This window comes from Cetorhinus maximus, chromosome 16, assembly GCF_964194155.1.
Source record: "Cetorhinus maximus chromosome 16, sCetMax3.hap1.1, whole genome shotgun sequence".
Taxonomy (NCBI): Eukaryota; Metazoa; Chordata; class Chondrichthyes; order Lamniformes; family Cetorhinidae; genus Cetorhinus; species Cetorhinus maximus.
Window position 1 is genome coordinate 30,869,594 of NC_135894.1, and position 20,995 is coordinate 30,890,588.

The following is a 20,995-nucleotide window of genomic DNA, read 5'->3' on the forward strand; positions in this document are numbered from 1 at the left end:
TTGGGTTATAACTCTCTGGTCCTGATTCACCACCTGCTGAGCCTCCTGAGTCCAATGTTCTGGTGCCTGGCTGCTAAATCTGGTAGGCTTTGTACTATCATTTATTTTTCTTCATCAATTTTAACCTTTTTCTTTTGCTGACCTACTTTTTGAACCAGCCTTGGAGTTCCAAAAACAGTATAAGCAATTGGAGCAGAACTCATATCTCTTACTGAGCTCACCTAAAAATAGTAACCACAGATGTAATGTTATGCCATTTAGATAAGAAATATTGGCTGCATCTATTCTTTAGGGGGCGTAAAGATAGCTAGACAAAATGAATTTTCCATTCCATTTTAATCACATTGAGAACATGTACTTGATGGAACTTGTTACAATGAAGGCAAGAGGCATACATGAACAATTTTACATGTTATTTTGTTTAGAAAATTAACTCCTTGAATGCTTTTAAAGATTATGCAACGAACACATTTTAAATATCTAATCTCTCTCATTTTTGGTAATATTAAAAAATTAAATCAGAAAACTACGCTGCTTCACAATTTCATGAATGAATCAAAAAACAGTAAGTTATTTATTCCAGCACAGAAAAAAACCATAATCATGTACAGATATTTCTCTGCACACACACATTGCCTATTAGTCCTAGTAACCAATGTCAGCCACTCACTATGGGATTAGCACATTACCTTACACCACCAAAAGGTGAATCAGGCAACAAGCATCTACTCCCCTGGTCAGTCCAAAACATGCAAACAAAGTTAGGGCTGATGAGCACAAGGTGTACAATAGCTTTCTGAGTGTCTTAAAACACTCATTTAAGGGAAAGTGAGAAACATTTCAAAGTGTGGCTGTGAGGAAGTGAAATTGAAAATTAAGGGGCGAGGTGTTTACGATGATTAAATTACAATGATAGGGTAGATGGAGGGAAATTGGCCAGGATTTTACTTATGGCGGGCGGGCTCAGCGGGAGCGGGCATGGAGCCAATCGCCGCCATTTTACACAGGGTGGGCCAATTAAGGCCCGCCCAGTGTAACGTGTGGCCAATAGCGCTCAGCGCTACCTGTGCAGGTGGGGGGAGGAGGGAGTGTCAGGGCCTGCGCTCTTTCGCGCATGCACGCAGAAGAGCGCAGCAATCTCCCTGAGGCATGGAGCTGCCAGAAGATTCACAATTTCACAAATAAATCAAAAAACAGTAATTTATTTATTCTAGCACAAAAAAAACCATAATGAGTTGCAGGGAGATTGAATAGGCAATAAAAAACTTAAGTAAATGATGTAAAGGTTTATTCAAGCATGTCCCCTCATGTGACAAACATGAGTTGGGACATAGAACCATAGAACACTACAGCACAGAAAACAGGCCATTCGGCCCTTCTAGTCTGTGCCAAAATATTATTCTGCTAGTCCCATTGACCTACACCTAGTCCATAACCCTCCAGACCTCTCCCATCCATGTATCTATCTAATTTATTCTTAAAACTTAAGAGTGAGCCCGCATTTACCACGTCAGATGGTAGCTCGTTCCACACACTCACCATTCTCTGCGTGAAGAAGTTCCCCTAATGTTCCCCCTAAACCTTTCCCCTTTCACCCTAAAGCTATGTCCTCTCGTGTTTATCTCTCCTAATCTAAGTGGAAAGAGCCTACTCGCATTTACTCTGTCTATACCCCTCATAATTTTGTAAACTTCTATCAAATCTCCCCTCATTCTTCTACGCTCCAAGGAATAAAGTCCTAACCTGTTTAATCTTTCCCTGTAACTCAACTCGTTAAGACCCGGCAACATCCTAGTAAATCTTCTCTGCACTCTCTCAATCTTACTGATATCCTTCCTGTAGTTAGACGACCAGAACTGCACACAATACTCCAAAGTTGGCCTCACCAATGTCTTATACAACCTCATCATAACATCCCAACTCCTGTACTCAATACTTTGATTTATGAAGGCCAGTATGCCAAAAGCTTTCTTTACAACCTTGTCTACCTGTGACGCCATTTTCCAGTTGGTCCAGGTCTCTCTGCAAGCTTTGAATGCCTTCCTCGCTGTCCACAACGCCTCCAATCTTAGCGTCATCAGCAAACTTGTTGATCCAATTCACCACATTATCATCCAAATCATTGATATAGACAACAAACAACAATGGTCCCAGCACAGATCCCTGAGGCACACCACTAGTCACAGACCTCCAATCTGAGAAGCAATCATCCACTACCATTCTCTGTCTTCTTCCACACAGCCAATTTCTAATCCAGTTTACAACCTCTCCATGGACACCAAGTGTCTGAACCTTCTGAACTAACCTCCCATGTGGGACCTTGTCAAAGGCCTTACTAAAGTCCATGTAGACAACATCCACAGCCTTTCCTTCATCTACTTTCTTGGGAACCTCCTCGAAAAACTCTACAAGGTTCGTTAAACACGACCTACCACGCACAAAGCCATGCTGACTATCCTTAATCAGCCCTTGGCTGTCCAAATAATTATATATCCGATCTCTCAGAACACCTTCCAATAATTTACCTACTACTGACGTCAGGCTCACTGGCCTGTAATTACCTGGTTTACTTTTGGAGCCTTTTTTAAACAACGGAACAACATGAGCTACCCTCCAATCCTCCGGCACCTCACCCGTGGCTAAGGACATTTTAAATATTTCTGCCAGGGCCCCTGCAATTTCTACACTAGTCTCCCTCAAGGTCCGAGGGAATATCATGTCAGGCCCGGGGGACTTATCTACCTTTATTCGCAGTAAGGCAGCAAGCACCTCCTCCTCTTTAATCTCTATATGTTCCATGACACTACTGCTTGTTTCCCTTTCTTCCTTATACACTATGCCAGTTTCCTGAGTAAATACTGATGCAAAAAAAACTGTTTAAGATCTCCCCCATCTCGTGAGGCTCCACACATAGACGACCACTCTGATCTTCAAGGGGACCAATTGTGTCCCTTACTATCCTTTTACTCTTAATATACTTGTAGAAACCCTTCGGGTTTACCTTCACATTATCTGCCAAAGCAACCTCATGTCTTCTTTTTGCCTTCCTGATTTCCTTTTTTAGCATTTTCTTACATTTTCTATACTCTACAAGTACCTCATTTGCTCCTTGTTGCATATACCTGCTATACACCCCTCTCTTCTTCTTAACCAGTTCGCCAATATCCCTTGAAAACCAAGGTTCCCTATGCCTGTTAACTTTGCCTTTAATCCTGACAGGAACATGCAAACTCTGCACTCTCAAAATTTCGCATTAAAGTCTGCTTGGGCTTTTCGGCTGCCCACCCAACCTTAAGGCTGAACAAAATATCAAGATGAAGTGCGATGACATCAGGACACTCGCTCGACGTCATCGCGCGTCATTTTACGCGTCAGCAAGTCGGGCCCACCCCCGCACGCCAACCGGAAGATTCAACCCATTATTTCCTCTGAAGGGGTGCAGAACATTGGACCATAACCTAAAAATTACAGCCAGGCCATTCTGGGGTGATGTCAGGAACACTCCTTTACAGAAAGAGGAGTGGAAATCTGGAACTCAACCCAATAAAGTCGTCAAGGGTGGGTCAATGGAAAATTCCAAAACTAAGATTTAAGAATTTTTTTAATACTCAAGGGTATTAAGGGTTATGGAGCAAGGTGGGTAGACGAAGTTAAGATACAGATCAGCCGTCATCTAACTAAATGGCAGAACAGGCTTGAGGGGATAAGTGACCTACTTCTAACGTTCCTACAATCTAAAAATAGGCCAAGGATATACAATTTCAGAAGTAACTCATTTTAGTCATCTCCGCACCTACCTTCCCATCCTCAATGCGTATGAATTGCGACCTGAAAAGGTTTCATTTAAAACTTTTAAACATTTAACCCGCTTGCAGCATGTTAAGACGGATGTCCTTTCAGCTCATGTGGGAACAAAATGCCACTTTTTCAAAAACCTATCAATTCAATATTACTTTTACAGAGCTGTCGCCACTTTAAAAAAATAAAAGCCTAAAGTGCTTTGGAAGTGGCTTGATGAAAGTGCAGCTAAAGACTGTTTTATCTGCCCTAGTTTACACAACACGAGCAAGTTGTAACAGGTGCAAGAATGTGAAATCAGCTGGATTTGTCCATTTCTCCATTTCTATTTATCTTAATGGACCTGAACAAAGGATGTTAAAAGCTCAGGAAGATTGATAGGAACAATCAGTTCCTAGATTGTAGGTTAGAAGTAGGTCACTTATCCCCTCAAGCCTGTTCTTCCATTTAGTTAGATGACGGCTGATCTGTATCTTAACTTCATCTACCCACCTTGCTCCATAACCCTTAATACCCTTGAGTATTAAAAAAATTCTTAAATCTTAGTTTTGGAATTTTCCATTGACCCACCCTTGACGACTTTATTGGGTTGAGTTCCAGATTTCCACTCCTCTTTCTGTAAAGGAGTGTTCCTGACATCACCCCAGAATGGCCTGGCTGTAATTTTTAGGTTATGGGCCCATGTTCTGCACCCCTTCACCAGAGGAAATAATGGGCTGAATCTTCCGGTTGGCGTGCGGGGGTGGGCCCGACTTGCTGACGCGTAAAATGACGCACGATGACGTCGAATGAGTGTCCCGATGTCATCGCACTTCATCTTGATATTTTGTTCAGCCTTAAGGTTGGGTGGGCAGCCGAAAAACCCAAGCAGACTTTGTGTTTTTCAGGAAACCTCATCCATGGGTGGGATGAAGTTCCCTGAAGCTTTTATAAAATAATTAAATAAATCTTCCCACCTTTGAAACTTAACCAAAACCTTTCAGCTTTCAAATTAGTAAAGTTTTGTAATTTTAATTGTTCCAAACATGTCAAATTCCATTGAAAAAGTCTCGTCCTTTGTACTGGTAATATTGCTAAATACATTGGAAAATAACAACACAACAGGAATTGATTTGGCAATTTTGAGTGCATCACCAACTTTAAATCTCACAGGACAAATTCAGCAATGCAAAAAGATAGGCTACATATCCTGTACATGTTCTATATGTGAAGCTAAACCAATGTCAAATAGTATCTGTTTGCATGAAAACCATCAAGACACTGGCTTTAATGCAACTCTCCAATATTGGAGGGCTTGAAATAATGGGTAATTTGTTAAATTAATCTGGTTTCATAAAGAACTGCTCTTGGAAGCAAACTGTTCAAACCCCACATGCTTCAGAATTACAGGCTGCTTGTTAATTACAGGAAAGACACAAATACTGTGGTATATGTCATTTAAAATGGTTTAACTATAATGAAAATGTGAGTTTTAATTTGTACAGCTCACATTTACCTGTCACTGAGATGCAGGAAGCTGCTGGTCTCATCTAGATGTTCATCTTCAAAGCTCAGGTTGGACCAGCTGCCAGTACTGTCATCACCTACGCTGAGGCTAAGCTGTTGACTGGTTGTGGTAGAATCAGTTGACCGCAATCCATCCTTGAGACTGCCACTAGATGCAGAGTGCAAAAGCCTTAATTTTTTTTTGAAAAAAAACAATGATGTATAAAAACCACATTGCTGGAATAATCACTTTCATCTACTTTTCAAAGAATCAACCATTTGAATATTTTATTTTTCTGCAAATACAAGAGTTGATTATTTAGGTTTTACAAAGGCAAAATTAAAGGTCTGCACATGCATACACTGACTCCAAAAACTAACAGCTTGCTCTTGGCACAATGGCTTTAATCCAATGAGTATCACAAGATACTTTGTGAAGGAGAGTGTAAACGTCAAGTAGTCGTTGAGTAATGAGAAACAGTCACAAATACAGAAGATAACTTTTCAACAGTGGCTCACCACCACTGACTCGAGGGCAATTACGGATGGACAGCAAATGCTGGCTTTGCCAGCGATGCTCACATCATGACTGAATTTAAAAAATGATTATTGGGGTTTAATCCAAATTTGAATCGACAGTTCCTCAAGATAGCTTTTTTTAAAAATAAAGATACTAAGGTGCCCATGGTATGGGTGCCACCCCAGTCCAATGAGTTGAATGAAAAGGTATTAGGAGTGCATTTAAATATTACTTCCGACCGCTTTTTGAAAACTGAGCATAAAAGAGTAAGGTTAAAATATTACTTAAAACATTCCAAATTTATCACAGCCAAAGTAAACAGAATAAAAGCTTCTCATTTTATAAAGGTGGAAATTGTGGTCAATAATACAGACATCAGGCACTGGCACACTGGGTGCTTTGAGGCTACCTGCACAGTAGGCTATACCAAGCATGCTATGTCTGAAAGTTATTTTGCTTTTCTCAGCTGATCTGTTTCTGTCATTTTCACCAAAGAGCTCGTAATTCAGTTTCTTCCAGATGACCCCATGTGAAGTACTCCAACCACGTCTGCTAAACCCCCACTGTACTGGTTTACAATTCCTGCTTCATTCCACCAATGGGAGATTCTGCTGCTTCTCCTTTCCCTCAGCTTCCTACTCATGCTCTCCCATTTGTGCAATTCAAATTCACATTCCTGTTGGTGCTGCCATTCAGGCTTCCTCCTATTCCTCCTACACTGTTCCTACACATGCAGGTGCTATTTTCCCTTCGTTTAGACATGCTCAGTGCCCAGGTCTGCCTCCAGTCTGCACATAACAACTGTAGAAAAAATTTCAGGAACATGGGGAAGAGCCGGGAACCAGATTGCTCTCTGAATGACTCTCTCTCGAGTCAATGCACTCAATGGGTTAAATGACCTCCCATCCGAGGTGTGAGAAATTATTTTCAAGGCCTCTTTCTGCTCTGCTCGATATAAGCTTGTCTTGCACTTGCTGGGTTCCTGGCATTGAGCTCCATGGTGAGCCTTTTGTTTTGTTGGCCAACTTTCAACTTCTAAACATCCCCATTGATCTGTAGCTGGTATCAGTCAACTGACTGAAACCAGTTCATATGGTTTGAGTTTCAAAATATTATTTTTCCCTTACAAAGGTCTCTCAGTGATTTCCATAAGGGGAATATCCCTTCACGGAATGTGGGCCAGCATTTATCGTCCATCCTTAATAGTTCTTGAGTAGGTGAAAGTGAGCTGTCTTCTTGATAACTGAGTGGTTTGCTGGGCCATTTCACTGCACAGTCAACCAACCACATTGTTGTGGGATTTGAGTCACATGTAGTCCACACCGGTTAAGGATGGCAGAATTTCTTCCCTAAAGAACATTAGCAAACCAGTTGGGCTTATACAACAATCTGACACTTCAGTATCATGGTTACTAATATAACTTTAATCCAGATTAATTAAATATAAATTCCCTAGCTGCTGTGGTGGGGTTTGAACTGATGTCTCCAGGTCATTAGTCCAGGCCATGGATTGTTAGTCTAGTAATATTAACATTATGCTACCATACCTACTATATGTTCCAGCTTGTACGATCTACCTTTGAGGAATGAGAGACCCTGGGTAATTGTTGTAAACTGGATATCGGAAGTTCTGTAGCTTCTATTCTCGGTAACCTTGGCAAGTGAAATATCAAAACACTGATCAGAGCTTTGAGTTTCTTGAAATCTTCCATCAACCAGAGTTCAGTAGGGACTCTCTTCATTAGTTAAATGATCACTTTTTAAAAGAATTCCGACTTCCTTTTGATGTCAGACTTTTGGCTAAACTTTGGCAACATCAAAATTTTTAAATATAAATGATGAGATTGGACAGTTGGCCAAAACCCAACAACTTAATTCAAGGAATCCAGTGAAACTAGAGACAGAAATACCCTTTTGACACAACCTGAAAGACATACAGCTGCTAGCTATAACAAAGGCATAACAGACATCAAATGATTCTCAAACAAAAACAGAATTACCTGGAAAAACTCAGCAGGTCTGGCAGCATCGGCGGAGAAGAAAAGAGTTGACGTTTCAAGTCCTCATGACCCTTCAACAGAACTAAGTAATATTTGGAGAGGGGTGAAAAAGTTTTTCACCCCTCTCCTAATATTACTCAGTTCTGTTGAAGGGTCGTGGGGACTCGAAACATCAACTCTTTTCTTCTCCGCCGATGCTGCCAGACCTGCTGAGTTTTTCCAAGTAATTCTGTTTTTGTTTTATCAAATGATTCTCCCTCACTCAATTCTACACAGTAACAGTTCGACATTTCTATTTAAGATTTACAGGCCTCTCACAAGGTTACTCACAGTGAGTCAGATACACTCAAGGGTGGTGCCTGAAGGGTGACAGGAAGTGTAACACTTACATTAAACTTTTAACATGTTACATACAAACATTTGAAATAGGAGCAGAAATAGGCTATTCCGCCCCTCGAGGCTGTTCTGCCATTCAGTAAGGCCGTTGCTGATCTGTTTGTGTTTTGAATCCCACATTTCCATCGATCCCTGATAACCTTTGATTCCTTTGCCAAACAAGAATCTATCTACCCCTGCCTTAAAAATATTCAATAACCCTGCCTATGCCGCCTTCTGAGGAAGTGTTATAGATCTGATTGAACAAACATTGGCCTAACTACAGAAAGAGGAGCGTCAGCACTGTGATGCCAATCAACAAACACAGCCACATGCAATTCAAGCCAACAGTGCGCTGGCTGAAGAGACAGTGCGCAAGTTGACTTTGGATACATCAGATGTTAGAAATATAGATGCATTTCAGCTTTACAGTCTCCAGTTACCAACCCTCTCCTCTCTATTACAACTGAACCCATTCAATGGGCTGAAAGAATGGTCAAGTGACATCCAGGTGCCCTGGAATGTGTTGCATTCTATAAACACTAGGTGCCGGGAGTAGGAACTAAATGCCAGTTTCATACACGTAGTGGGATTGCACAAAGCACGGGCAAGTCAGGAGACTGCAATACCTCAGGAACTCTAATGAGCACCTAGTGTCCTGGCTAGAAAAACAAAACACTGAAAAAGTTAGCAGCAATTAAATTTATCAAATAACTTAGCAACATGATTAACTCCTCATTGTGCTTCAATTTCATTTCAAACTTCAGTTCCTGCCCTATGCTAAAACTGCTTTATAACAATGATTGCTTAATGTCACGTATACTGAGATCCTTCAATGCTGGCTTACCTTTAAATAGATAAAGAATACTTAGTGGTCCAAAATAACAATAGTACATCTTACAAACAAGGTGGTGTTGTTTTTCAAAAGAAGCACAATCTTCCCTTATAAATCAGGCACATTCATCCACCTATGGGAGAACACAGCCTGGAAAAAAACAATTCTTCAAGAAGTTTATGATAAGCGCTTGGTTAGGTCGTGACCCGCAATTCTACTGCAATAAGGCCTCATTCTGGCCCCATGCCTTGTGCTACATCCAGAGGAGGTGGCATCAAGAACCCAAGTAACACCAAGCGAACAAAATTGGGGATCTGATGAAAGGGCATAGACGTGAAATGTTAGCTGTTTCTCTCCACTGCTGCTGCTTGACCTGAGTATTTCCTGCATTTTTTGTTTTTGTTTCAAATTTCCAGCATCCACAGTATTTTGCTTTGTAGAAAGATTAGAACAGGGTAGATGTAAACCACGTGAAGTCAGAAAAAAAAAGAAAAAATCTGCTAGCTAGGTGCCATATTTCACTCACCTTCTTGAATGCTCTATTCAAAAAGTGCAAATGCACTCTACCTCTCTTACATCTCAAAACTAGTACACATCAAAGCACCCAGACTAGCTGGCTTTAATCCAATTGAGACACACCCAAAGACTGAACCTCTATTTTAAAAGAAAAATATTTTCCAATAATATTATATACATTAATAGCTTCATGACATCTTCCAGCCTCTCTTCCCTTCACCATTTCTGTCTCCAAACTGAACATGAACTCCCACATCCATTCTGCATGGTGAATGCTAAAGTTAGAATTTTACTGTTTTAAGGTGCAGGTCTGGCTAATATTGCGAACATTTGATTTCATAATCCATATATTTTAGAAAATAACTTTTAGTTTAAAATTGAATTTAAATGTAAATAAATGGAAATGCTTAGTTAAGCAGATAAATAGACCTGGGGAGATCACAAAGATAAAAGCAAAATACCACAGATGCTGGAAATATGAAACAAAAACAAAAATACCTGGAAAAACTCAACAGGTCTGACAGCATCTGCGGAGAGGAATACAGTTGACATTTCGAGTCCATACGACTCTTCATCAGAACTAAGGAAATAGAGAAATGAGGTGAAATATAAGCTGGCAGAGGGAGGTGGGATAGGTAGAACTGGTTAGGGGGCCAGTGATAGGTAGAGGCAAAGAAGAGATTGCCAAAGATGTCATAGACAAAAGGACAAAGGGGTGTTGACGGTGGTGATATTATCTAAGGAATGTACTAATGGGGACATTAAGGACAGCAAACAGGACAAGCAAGTGACAGATGGCCCTAGTGGGGGGAAGGAATCGAAATGGACTAAAAAGTGGAGATAAAACAATAGATCGAAATAAATTTTAAAATAGGTGGGAAAAGAAATATACATTTTTTTAAATTATAAATTTTTGGAAAAAGGGGGATCGGAAAGGGGGCGGGAATGCAGGAAAGAATTCATGGGCTAAAACTGTTGAACTCAATATTAAGTCCGGAAGGCTGTAAAGTACCTAGTCGGAAGATGAGGCGCTGTTCCTCCAGTTTGCGTTGAGCTTCACTGGAACATTGCAGCAGCCCAAGGACGGACATGTGGGCATGAGAGCAGGGTGGTGCATTGAAATGGCAAGCGACAGGGAGGTCTGGGTCATGCTTGCGGACAGACCGAAGGTGTTCCGCAAAGCGGTCACCCAGTCTGCATTTGGTCTCTCCAATGCATTGGGAGCAGCGAATGCAGTAGACTAAATTGAGGGAAGTGCAAGTGAAGCGCTGCTTCACTTGAAAGGAGTGTTTGGGCCCTTGGACAGTGAGGAGGGGGGAAGTAAAGAGGCAGGTGTTGCACCTTCTGCGGTTGCATGGGAAGGTGCCGTGGGAGGGGGTTGAAGTGTAGGGGGTGATGGAGGAGTGGACCAGGGTGTCCCGGAGGGAACGATCCCTGCAGAAAGCCGCCAGGAAGGGTGAAGGGAAGATGTGTTTGATGGTGGCATCATGCTGGAGTTGGCGGAAATGGCGGAGGATGATCCTTTGAACGCAAAGGCTGGTGGGGTGATAAGTGAGGACAAGGGGGACCCTATCATGGTTCTGGGAGGGAGAGGAAGGTGTGAGGGTGGATGCACAGGAGATGGGCCGGACACGGTTGAGGGCCCTGTCAACCACCGTGGGTGGAAAATCTCGGTTAAGGAAGAAGGAAGACATGTCAGAGGAACTGTTTTGGAAAGTGGCATCATCAGAACAGATGCAACAGAGGCGAAGGAACTGAGAGAATGGGATGGAGTCCTTACAGGAAGCTGTAGTCGAGGTAGCTGTGGGAGTCGGTAGGCTTGTAATGGATATTGGCGGACAGTCTACCACCAGAAATTGAGACTGAGAGGTCAAGGAAGGGAAGGGAAGTGTCAGTGATGGACCATGTGAAAATGATGGAGTGGTGGAAATTGGAAGCAAATTTAATACATTTTTCCAGATCCAGACGAGAGCATGAAGCGGCACCGAAACAGTCATCGATGTTCCGGAGAAAGAGTTGTGAGAGAGGGCCTGAGTAGGACTGGAACAAGGAATGTTCCACATACCCTATAAAGAGACAGGCATAACTGGGGCCCATGCGGGTACCCACAGCCACACCGTTTATTTGGAGGAAGTGACACGCGTTTAAGGAGAAATTGTTCAGTGAGAGAACAAGTTCAGCCAGACGGAGGAGAGTTGCGGTGGATGGGGATTGTTCGGGCCTCTGTTCGAGGAAGAAGCGGAGAGCCCTCAGACCATCCCAGTGAGGGATGGAGGTGTAGAGGGATTGGACGTCCATGGTGAAGAGGAGGCAGTTGGGGCCAGGGAACTGGAAATTGTTCATCTGATGTAGGGCATCAGAGGAATTGCGGATGTAGGTGGGAAGAGACTGGACAAGGGGAGAGAGAATGGAGTCAAGATAGCAAGAAATGAGTTCAGTGGGGCAGGAACAGGCTGACACGATCGGTCTGCCGAGACAGTCCTGTTTGTGGATTTTGGGTAGGAGGTAGAAGCAGGCCGTGCGAGGTTGGGAGACTATGAGGTTGGAAGCTGTGGAGGAAAGATCTCCAGAAGAGATGAGGTCAGTGACAGTCCTGGAAACAATGGCTTGGTGTTCAGTGGTGGGGTCATGGTCCAGGGGCCATTGTTTCCAGGACTGTTACTGACCTCATCTCCTCTGGAGATTCACTCACAAAACTCTCCTCCCAGAGTAAAAATGATGGTTAATGATACAACAGGGCTGGAGGAGGAAGATTTCTCACACTATTTCTCTTTCCTCTTCCCAACCTTTATTGGATGCCTGCTTATCATTCTGGTTTCAGTTCTCATCTAAACTTCACACCCAAATTAAGCATGATCTGTCTTTTTTTTTCCTCGTGTTACAATCCATGTAGAGAACAATAACATTTAAAAAGATATATGGATTTTGCAATGAGCAATAGAAGAATCGCAGGACAAGATTTCATGTTTAAAGACTTTCACTAACAAACTAAAAGCAACATAAACTAAACATTACTTAACAGACAACTAACACACCAAACGAAAGAAAAGGTATTTCCCCATTAACTAACACAACAGAAATACTTTTTGACCCATTTGTACATTACGCCATGCTCCTAGCAGATATGTAGCCTTCCAGATTCAGTTCCAAACTTGGGCTTTTCCCTTTCTCCCTGCCATGCCAGGACAAATCTTCCAGTGTCCTTTGAAAGTCATTAAGTCATTCCACTCAGCCTTCTGAATATCCCCACATCAGTTTCCAGCAGAAATACACCCTCCTTGGTCTTTAAATCTCTACACTTTCCATCTCTTAAGAGAACCAGCTCCCATTATCATCCTGCTTGGTGGCTAACACAAAACAGTATTTTCCTCTACTTTTCACAGCAGCAGCTGTTTCAGTCTCCCTCTCCAGGTCTTTCTCAGTGGATATTTGTGTCAGCTGTCCCTCTTTTGTGTCAAGGCATGAAAAACGTCACTTGGTTTTCTATAGGTATCAGCCTGGACCTCTTTCTCCATGTTAACCAGATCACATGGTCCTGTGGCCAGGCAGAGTTTAATATCACCTCACCAGACCCTATTAAGGTCATTCTCTCTCACTTTAAATTAAAGGAAACAATTTAAAACACAACTGTCTTATAAAGTCCCACATGCTGACTAACCTGAAGTGTGTTTCTGGCATCTCCTGTCACTATATCAGCAGAAATTCTAACAGGAACCAATAAATGGCAATAACAAACTTTGTCAGGTAGGAGACAGCTGAGATCTACAGCTAACAATCAATGGCGTGGTTGGCAGGGAGCGGTGCTGGGGGTTGGGGTGGGGAAGATCAGCTGCCTGCTCCTTTCTTTTTTAAACAATCACAGTGCTTCCAGTTGATTTCCTCCCAGCAATCTCCCTACGAGTTTAAAACAATATGACAGTTGACACTTTGAGAAAACAGTGAACAATGTTGCATCTGAGTTAAGGTAAAATGATAGGAGAACAACTTTCACTTACCTTACAATTGACTGGCTGGCACTGATCATGGCTGATGTCATTATTTCTGCAGCAAGACTTTCCGTGAAGCTTGCACCATCCTGTCCAATACCACTATCCGCTGCCAGGCTGGTATTACTGAGATCTCGCTTGGCTTTCTCAGTCACCACTGACATCAAATCCTGTGGAAAAAGTCCCCTCTGCTCCAACTCAATGTGAATCCTAGGCACGTCCAGCTGACAAGCTTCAACAGTTCTATGGACATAGTGTTCTGGCTTGGCAAGCAGTTTACCGCTATGCCATGGTGCTCTTGAGGCATTTTTGCTGCAGAAACCAGCAGTCTGGGAGCTTAACCTGTTAATGCAATTTCTTGATTCTTTATCTGTTAGAGAGCACTTTAAAACCATTTCTGTCAACTTTTCAGCGTACGCTAAACATTCTTTTTGCTTCCTGCTTTCTAGACTGCGAACACCATCCTCAGCCATGTTCAGCTGGACAGCATCATTACCACTTTTCCCCAAATAATGTTCAAGAGTTAGATTTGTGCTATCAAGGTTATATCCGTAATCATTTAAACTTCCTGTACTGTGATAGCGTTTACTCCTTTGGGCAATAGGTTGGATTGAGCAAGTCCATGTCTTCTTGGTGAGTTCCTCTGCCATCTGTTCCAGCTGCGACCTTTCATAAAGGCAAGAATCTGTTAGGGACTTGGGCAAGCCATGCATGCCAGATGCCGTCTTCAATTTCTGTGTGACTTCGTATGTGATCGTTTGAGCGACTGATTCTGCAAACCTTGTCAAATCTCTGGAGTCCTTTCTGATCATTCTTTGATCATGGCCTCTCCTACCAGGATCCCCATCTTGGTTGTCCTCCCTTGTCAGAAACTTGAAAAGCTCTTTAGCCCCATTGTCTCCCCTTGCCTGTTGTGAGGAGAGCAGTCTCCTCTTATACTTCTGTTTGATCCTCCTGGCTGCTTGTTCCAAGCCTACTTTCACAGTTCTGAAGGCAAGCTTACTGGCATAATGATCCACTATTACCTCACCATTTCCACCTTCTCTACTAATCAGTCTCATAATATATTCTGCATATTCATCAGTAACACTCTCACAGCTTGAATGTTTAGACATGAACCCAGGAGCATTACCTTGGGGTGAATGAAGCACAGAATCTACAAGCTCTCGGGACCACTGATCAGCCATGGCATTTAGTCCTTCAATTCCAACATTTTCTTGCTCTCCAAAGCTGCATTCACTGCTTTCAACTTGCCAGCCATCCTTCTTGAATTTTCTGACCTTGTGCTTCTTTGAGCTGAGAATTTTTTTGGCATCCCGAATGACCTCTCCTGCCACCTTGCCCGCGTAGTTCCATAAGGAACCTACAACTTCTTCTGGAAGTTTCCTTTCAGCACCAGTGGCCCGAGTGTACAGTTCACTTCGGGCTGATTTCCACAGGTTGCTGGGGAGGACCTTAAAGCTTTTCATTTCTCCGCCATCACACTTGTCGGCATCTTCGACACAAATTGCCGCAATTTCAGTTGCCATGGAAACTATGCTGGATGCCAGTTGATTGGCATAGTACAGGGCATGCCTCTTAATATCTAACTTTAATTCTTCTTTTTCCAAAACCTTTGCTTCTCGTCTCAAACTTGGAATGGGCTGCTCCCTCATCTCTGTATGTCTCTCAGCAAAATCAAAATTTTCGTCATCCTCATTGTCCAGAACTTCTTCAGACAGTGACCTCATTAGCTTCAGCACAAACTCAGCCTTTTCCTCAGTATCTTGGGTCATCTCTGCCAAACTTGGGACAGAATGATTATGGGGGGTGGATGGTGGGGTTACTGGCAAGAACTCTTTAGCCAGCTCTCCTTTAAGCTTCCTATTGAAACTCTTCAGACTCTTTTCATGGAATGATTGCTGTGGTGTTGGTGGTGGTGTTCCAGGAGACCTACTTCCTTCAACAGGGTTAAGGCGTTCCTCTGAAAATAACCCATCTTTGTTAAGTCCAATCTTTGACTTTCCGAGCAACCCTACACGTAGTTCTTGGTTTGGTTCATTTACTTCCGCTGAGGGAGTCTGGAAAGTTGGCATTAAGATTTGACCTTGAAGATGTTCAGTCAATGACTTTAGGGTATCTGCGAGCTCAGGACCACGAACACCCTCTGTACTTTCTATATCTGAACTCTTGAGACCAACAGTAGGACTAGGTGGTGGAGTACATGGAGGAAACTCTTCTGCTAAGTGGCCCTTTAGCGCCTGTGCAAAATGCTGAGGGATGGTCAAGCTTTTGCCAGGAATATATTCAATCGGTGACACAGGTGGTGTTCGCAGCAGATCTGGCGACTGAGTGTACAAATCTTGCTGCTGCCCACCTGAAATCATTTTCCCAACTGTTAACTGCTCCTGTATCTGTCCCTCTGGGATCTCTGAGAGTCTATCAGGAGTTTCTTTACTAGTTTCGACAGCGCCAGCCTGCAAACCACCATCAAGTGCCTTGTAAGGCTTTGTGACTTTTGTTTTCACTTCATCCACCGAATTCTTCACAATTGCTTCTGCCAACTGTGCAGCAAAGTGGTTCTCGGGAACTGGCAGGCTCTCAGACACAGGCTCAGAGAGTATTTTTTTACTTAGTTGAGAAGCATATTCCTCTACCTTATACTCCACTTTAGGCTCAGTCACCAAATCAAAAGCATTATTTGCCACAATATCAATCATTGCTACTGTTGTTTGCCAATTTTTCCATGCTGTAGCAACAGCATCATTAGTGTCCAAATCTTCACTTTTCCTTAATGTTTCACAATCATCAGCATCAGTAACCTCAGTACAAAGATACATGTTGTCACAGGAAATGTACCCACTGCAGGTGACATGACTTGCAGGATCCACTGGCTGATTCACATAGCTGGATTCATCCATCTTTCTGCTTCTTGAACACAATCCAGCTAGACCAGTCTTTGGAGGTTGTTCTGGTTTCACTTCTGGTGATATGTGATGATGGCATGAGTTGAGAGAGGAATCAGAAGAATTGCAAGGAAGTGTTTTGACAGCACTGGGAACTGATACACAACTCACAACGCCTGAAACACAAAGTAAAGCTTTTTCTATTGTGTACTCCTCCTCTATCAAATGCAAACCATCAAATGCATTGTTTGCTACAGTATTTGTAAAGCACCCTTCACAATCTCTTAGCAGTGTTTTCTCTTTGACATCAACTGGGTCATTAGAAATTTTTAGTGCCTGGGTTACATCTTCTCCACAAAAATCTTTTCTATTATCCAGGGAAATACTAATTGCTGCTTGTGCTGTGAAAGTCACATCCACTTGAGACAATTCAATAAAAGCTTCCTGTAGGACTGACTCGGACAAATCTCTCGCATAGGAGTTCACAATCTTCTCTTCATCATCAAGCGACCAGCTCGTGATGGATGTAGGCGTCAGTGGGTGACAGAACTGACAAACTTCCATGATACCCTCAAAAATGAGTTCCTCAGCTAGGTCAGTTGCAAATCGGGCAACAGCATTGTTAAAAATTTGTTTCTTCACAAATTTCAGTTCTCGCAGAGCTCCAGAGATTGCGTCACCAACCAAGTAGTCTGCTAAATTATTAATGGATAACCAGAGCCATGTGAATCACAGAGGATGTCAGTCTCGCAGCCAGATGGTACAGGGTACTAGTGCATGAAGAACGCCTCCAAAGCACACAAGACTTTTTTCCACTAGTTCCGTAGCAATTCGCTGAATGCCATCCTTGAATATGTTTCTTTTTTCCACTAGTTCCGTAGCAATTCGCTGAATGCCATCCTTGAATATGTTTGAACATTTCTGCTGGACAGGAGTATAAACTGCGGGTTGTTTCAAGTTGGGGTTTGCAGTGGAAGCTGGCTCTCCCAAATGTCTGACTCCATCTGACCAGTGTACACCTTGAGGCTCAAATCTAACATTCTGTGGATAGCTAAAAACAGAGCCAATAATGCTATGTGAAATATCGTCTGCATAATGTGTATAAGTGTTAGAAAGCCCTCTGAGGTTTGGTCCATTAATGATTTCAGTGCTGGTGGCCTCCGTTCTCTCAAAACACTCAGAATTGCCACAAGTACCAAGGGGGCTGAATGCAGAGGAACGGATGGGGCTGAAGAGTGAATTGTTCTCTTCCCCAGAGGTGTTCACTGGTCGAGGTGAATCTGGGACATCAGATAGGCTGTTATAGGGAGATTCTGCCTTGCGAGCGGTTGGCTTTTTCACATCAGCAGAGAGGACTGGCTGGTCAAATTTCTGCGGATTCATAGCAGCAACTGCAGTAGTGCATTGTTCCAGTGAGAAGTCTGAAGCCGGCTTTACCATAGACTTCTTGTTCAGAGGTGGGCTTTGAGGGCTGGATCCGACCTTCAGGTTGGCAGCTGTGCTCACCAACATTTCGTCCAGCTCATCAAACTGGTCAAAACTGTCAAAGAATTCACTCACTTCAGAGTCCGAGTCCTCAATGTCATCTTTGAGTATTGGGATCTCGGGTATTTCCAGCTTGGCCTTCAGACTCTTCTGATAGCCTTCCTCATCCAAGAAGATGACTGGACTTGGACTTGAGCCTTCTGAGTCTTCAGACTCAGAGGGGGAAACAGAGGGTGCAGACTTATACCCAATGTTGGATCTTGACACAGGAGCATTGCACTGTTTGTAAAAACTTCTTTGCTTCCCAGGATCTGAGCTTAATGTTATAACTGAGCTTTTCGCAGATGATGGTGGCCCTTTATAGGGCAAATTACTGAGTAATAGGGGAACTGACTGGTTGGAGACCTGACTTCGGGAGGAATCAACGGGAATTGGTGTCTCAGCAGAATCAAGTGCGAAGGTGTGTAGAGCCGCATCTCGCTGGTGTTTGGGAGCACTGATATCAAAACCTGTGATTTACAAATCAAAAACAAGACATTTTATATAATTACAGAAGACTGAGTTTTATAAATTAACTGTAGCTATTGACAGAAAATTGGGATGCGTTGTGTCAAAACCAGACTGTGTACATGGTCTGTCAGAGTTATCTATCCATCCATCAAGGAGACTAGCAGGCTATCAGGTGACACACTGTAATCAGAGCATAGTTTATTCTTCACCACAGGCACACACATCATTTGATGCATAGGATCATGTTTTGGTTTATAGAAAGTGGGGGTGATCCCCTCCTATGGCGGATGCCAAGGGGGAAAATGGTGTGTGGGACTGTCACTCCTCAAAATTAAACGCCCCTCACTGATTAAGGCAGATACTTCTGACCAGTACACAGATGGGCGGGAGGGGTGGGGGGGAAGGGAGAGAATTACATGTCAATCATAGAAAGATAGACATTTACTGTACAGGAGGCAGCTATTCAGCCCATCGTGTCCATGCCAGCTGACAAGGAGCTATCCAGCCTAATCCCACTTTCCATCTCTTGATCCGTCACCTTGAGGGTTACAGAACTTCAAGTGCATATCCAAGTACTTTATAAATATTATGAGGGTTTCTGCTTCTACCACTCTTTCAGACAGAGAGTTCCAGATCCCCACCACCACTGGGTGACAGCATTTCCCCTTGAATTCTCTCTAAACCTCCTGCCTCTTATCCTAACTCTATGCCCCCTGGTTACAGACCAACCACAGCCAATAGGGCCTTCCCAACCACTCTATCTGGATCCCTCATCATTTATACACTTCACTGACATCTCCCCTCAACCTCCTCTGTTCCAAAGAAAATAACCCTAGCCGATCTAATCTTTGCTCAGAACTAAAATTCTCCAGTCCAGGCAACATTCTTGTGAATCTCCTCTGTACTCCCTCTAGTGTAATCATATCTTTCCAATACTGCGGGGACCAGAACTGCACGCAGTACTCCAGTGGCCTAACCTGTGTTTTATACAGTTCCGGTACAAACTCCCGGCTCTTATATTCTATGCCTCAGCTAATAAAAGCAAGATTCTTTTATGCCTTCTTCACCATTTCTCCCTGTCTGACTACCTTCAGGGATCTGTGGAACATACAATCCAAGGTCTGTTCCTCTACACTTCTCAGTATCCGCCCATTTACTGTGTATTCCTTTACCTTGTTAGCCTTCCCCAAACACATTACCTCACACTTTTCCGGATTGAATTCAATTTGCCACTGTTATGCCCACCAGACTTGTCCATTGATATCTTCCTGCAGTTCTACAGCTTTATTCTTCATTTTCAAGGAAATGGTCAGCTTTTGTATTGTGTGTAAAATTCTTAATTATACCCCTTGTGAAGTGCAAAGAAGGCAAAGGCCAACACAGGCTCTAGTTTCTAAATTAAAATGATTATTTTTTGTTTATTAATTCTGATGATTCATATTTCTACCTGGACACATTTGTCATGGCCCATGCAAAACTTCATGTTAGAAGTTATTGCTAGAGGTTACTAGCCAGCCACTTTAAGCTGGAGAACTGAAAAGGGGGCTGAAAGCAATCTTTCCACACTTGTCTCAAGATAGGTGTGTTACTAATTTAGGTCATAAGGACAGAAGCCACGAGGCTGCTGTTTCTGACATCAGCACACCTGTACCTCACCTCCTCCCACCATGTGGGGGTGCTCATCCATTCACGAGGCAGGAATTCCAATCCAAACCAACGATCTAAACCTGAAAGCTCGTTTGGGCTCAGTTTTGTTCCCGGCAAGTAGTTTTCCAATGTGTGTTACCCAGCCAATACTGGAGAGAGGGGCAAGTTGACACCTTTACATCCCATCTCAGATAACTATAGATTTTCAATACAGTCTTCACAATATTTAAAATAGGCAATTGCCTACATCGGCTGAAACACATTAACCATTATCCATTTGCATGAACGTTAGTTTCAAAGACGTCAGTTACTGAAGCTTTAGAGTTTTGTTTGTATTGGGCAGAATCAGAATGAACATTGGTAAGGTGCAGTGAATGCAAGAACAAACAAGTAAATAACCCCTGGTTAAATATTCAAATACCCTTTGTGTATTTAAGCTCTTCTAATTGATGTGGTCAGCTTGCAAACTGACTACAGTTTAAATAAAGCTGCAAGTCAGAATGTAGCTGCCTGTAACTTAAATACTGCTACATGGAAGGATCACAGACCACAATTGTTACAGTGTAGGAGGAGGCCATTCGGCCCATTATGTCTGCACCGACTCTGAACGAGCAACTCACCCAGTACCATTCCCCACCTTCTCCCCATCACCCAGCACATTCTTCCTTTTCAGATAATAATCCAAGACCCTTTTGAATGCCTTGATTGAACCTGCCTCCCCCACACTCTCAAGTGGTGCATTCCAAATCCTAGCCAATCATTGTGTAAAAAAGTTTCTCCTCATATCACTTTTGCTCCTTTTACTAATTACTTTAAATCTGTGCCCTCTCGTTCTCGCTGCTTTCATGAGTGGGAACAGTTTCTCCCTAAATGTTGACTATTAAAAATGTGGTACCATGTCATACTGACCTTCCCATATAACCAGCACATCACTATAAGCATTAGGAACTGTA

General features: G+C 42.8%; 1 protein-coding gene across 1 annotated transcript in view; it reads right to left on the reverse strand.

Moving 5' to 3' along the window:
• Window positions 1–20,995, reverse strand: part of akap11 (A kinase (PRKA) anchor protein 11) — a 118,177-nt gene that overhangs the window by 20,479 nt on the left and 76,703 nt on the right. Inside the window, 4 exon segments of the mRNA XM_078560612.1 lie at window positions 5,294–5,452; window positions 13,525–17,115; window positions 17,117–17,188; window positions 17,236–18,394. Coding sequence (XP_078416738.1) covers window positions 5,294–5,452; window positions 13,525–17,115; window positions 17,117–17,188; window positions 17,236–18,394 — 4,981 coding nt within the window.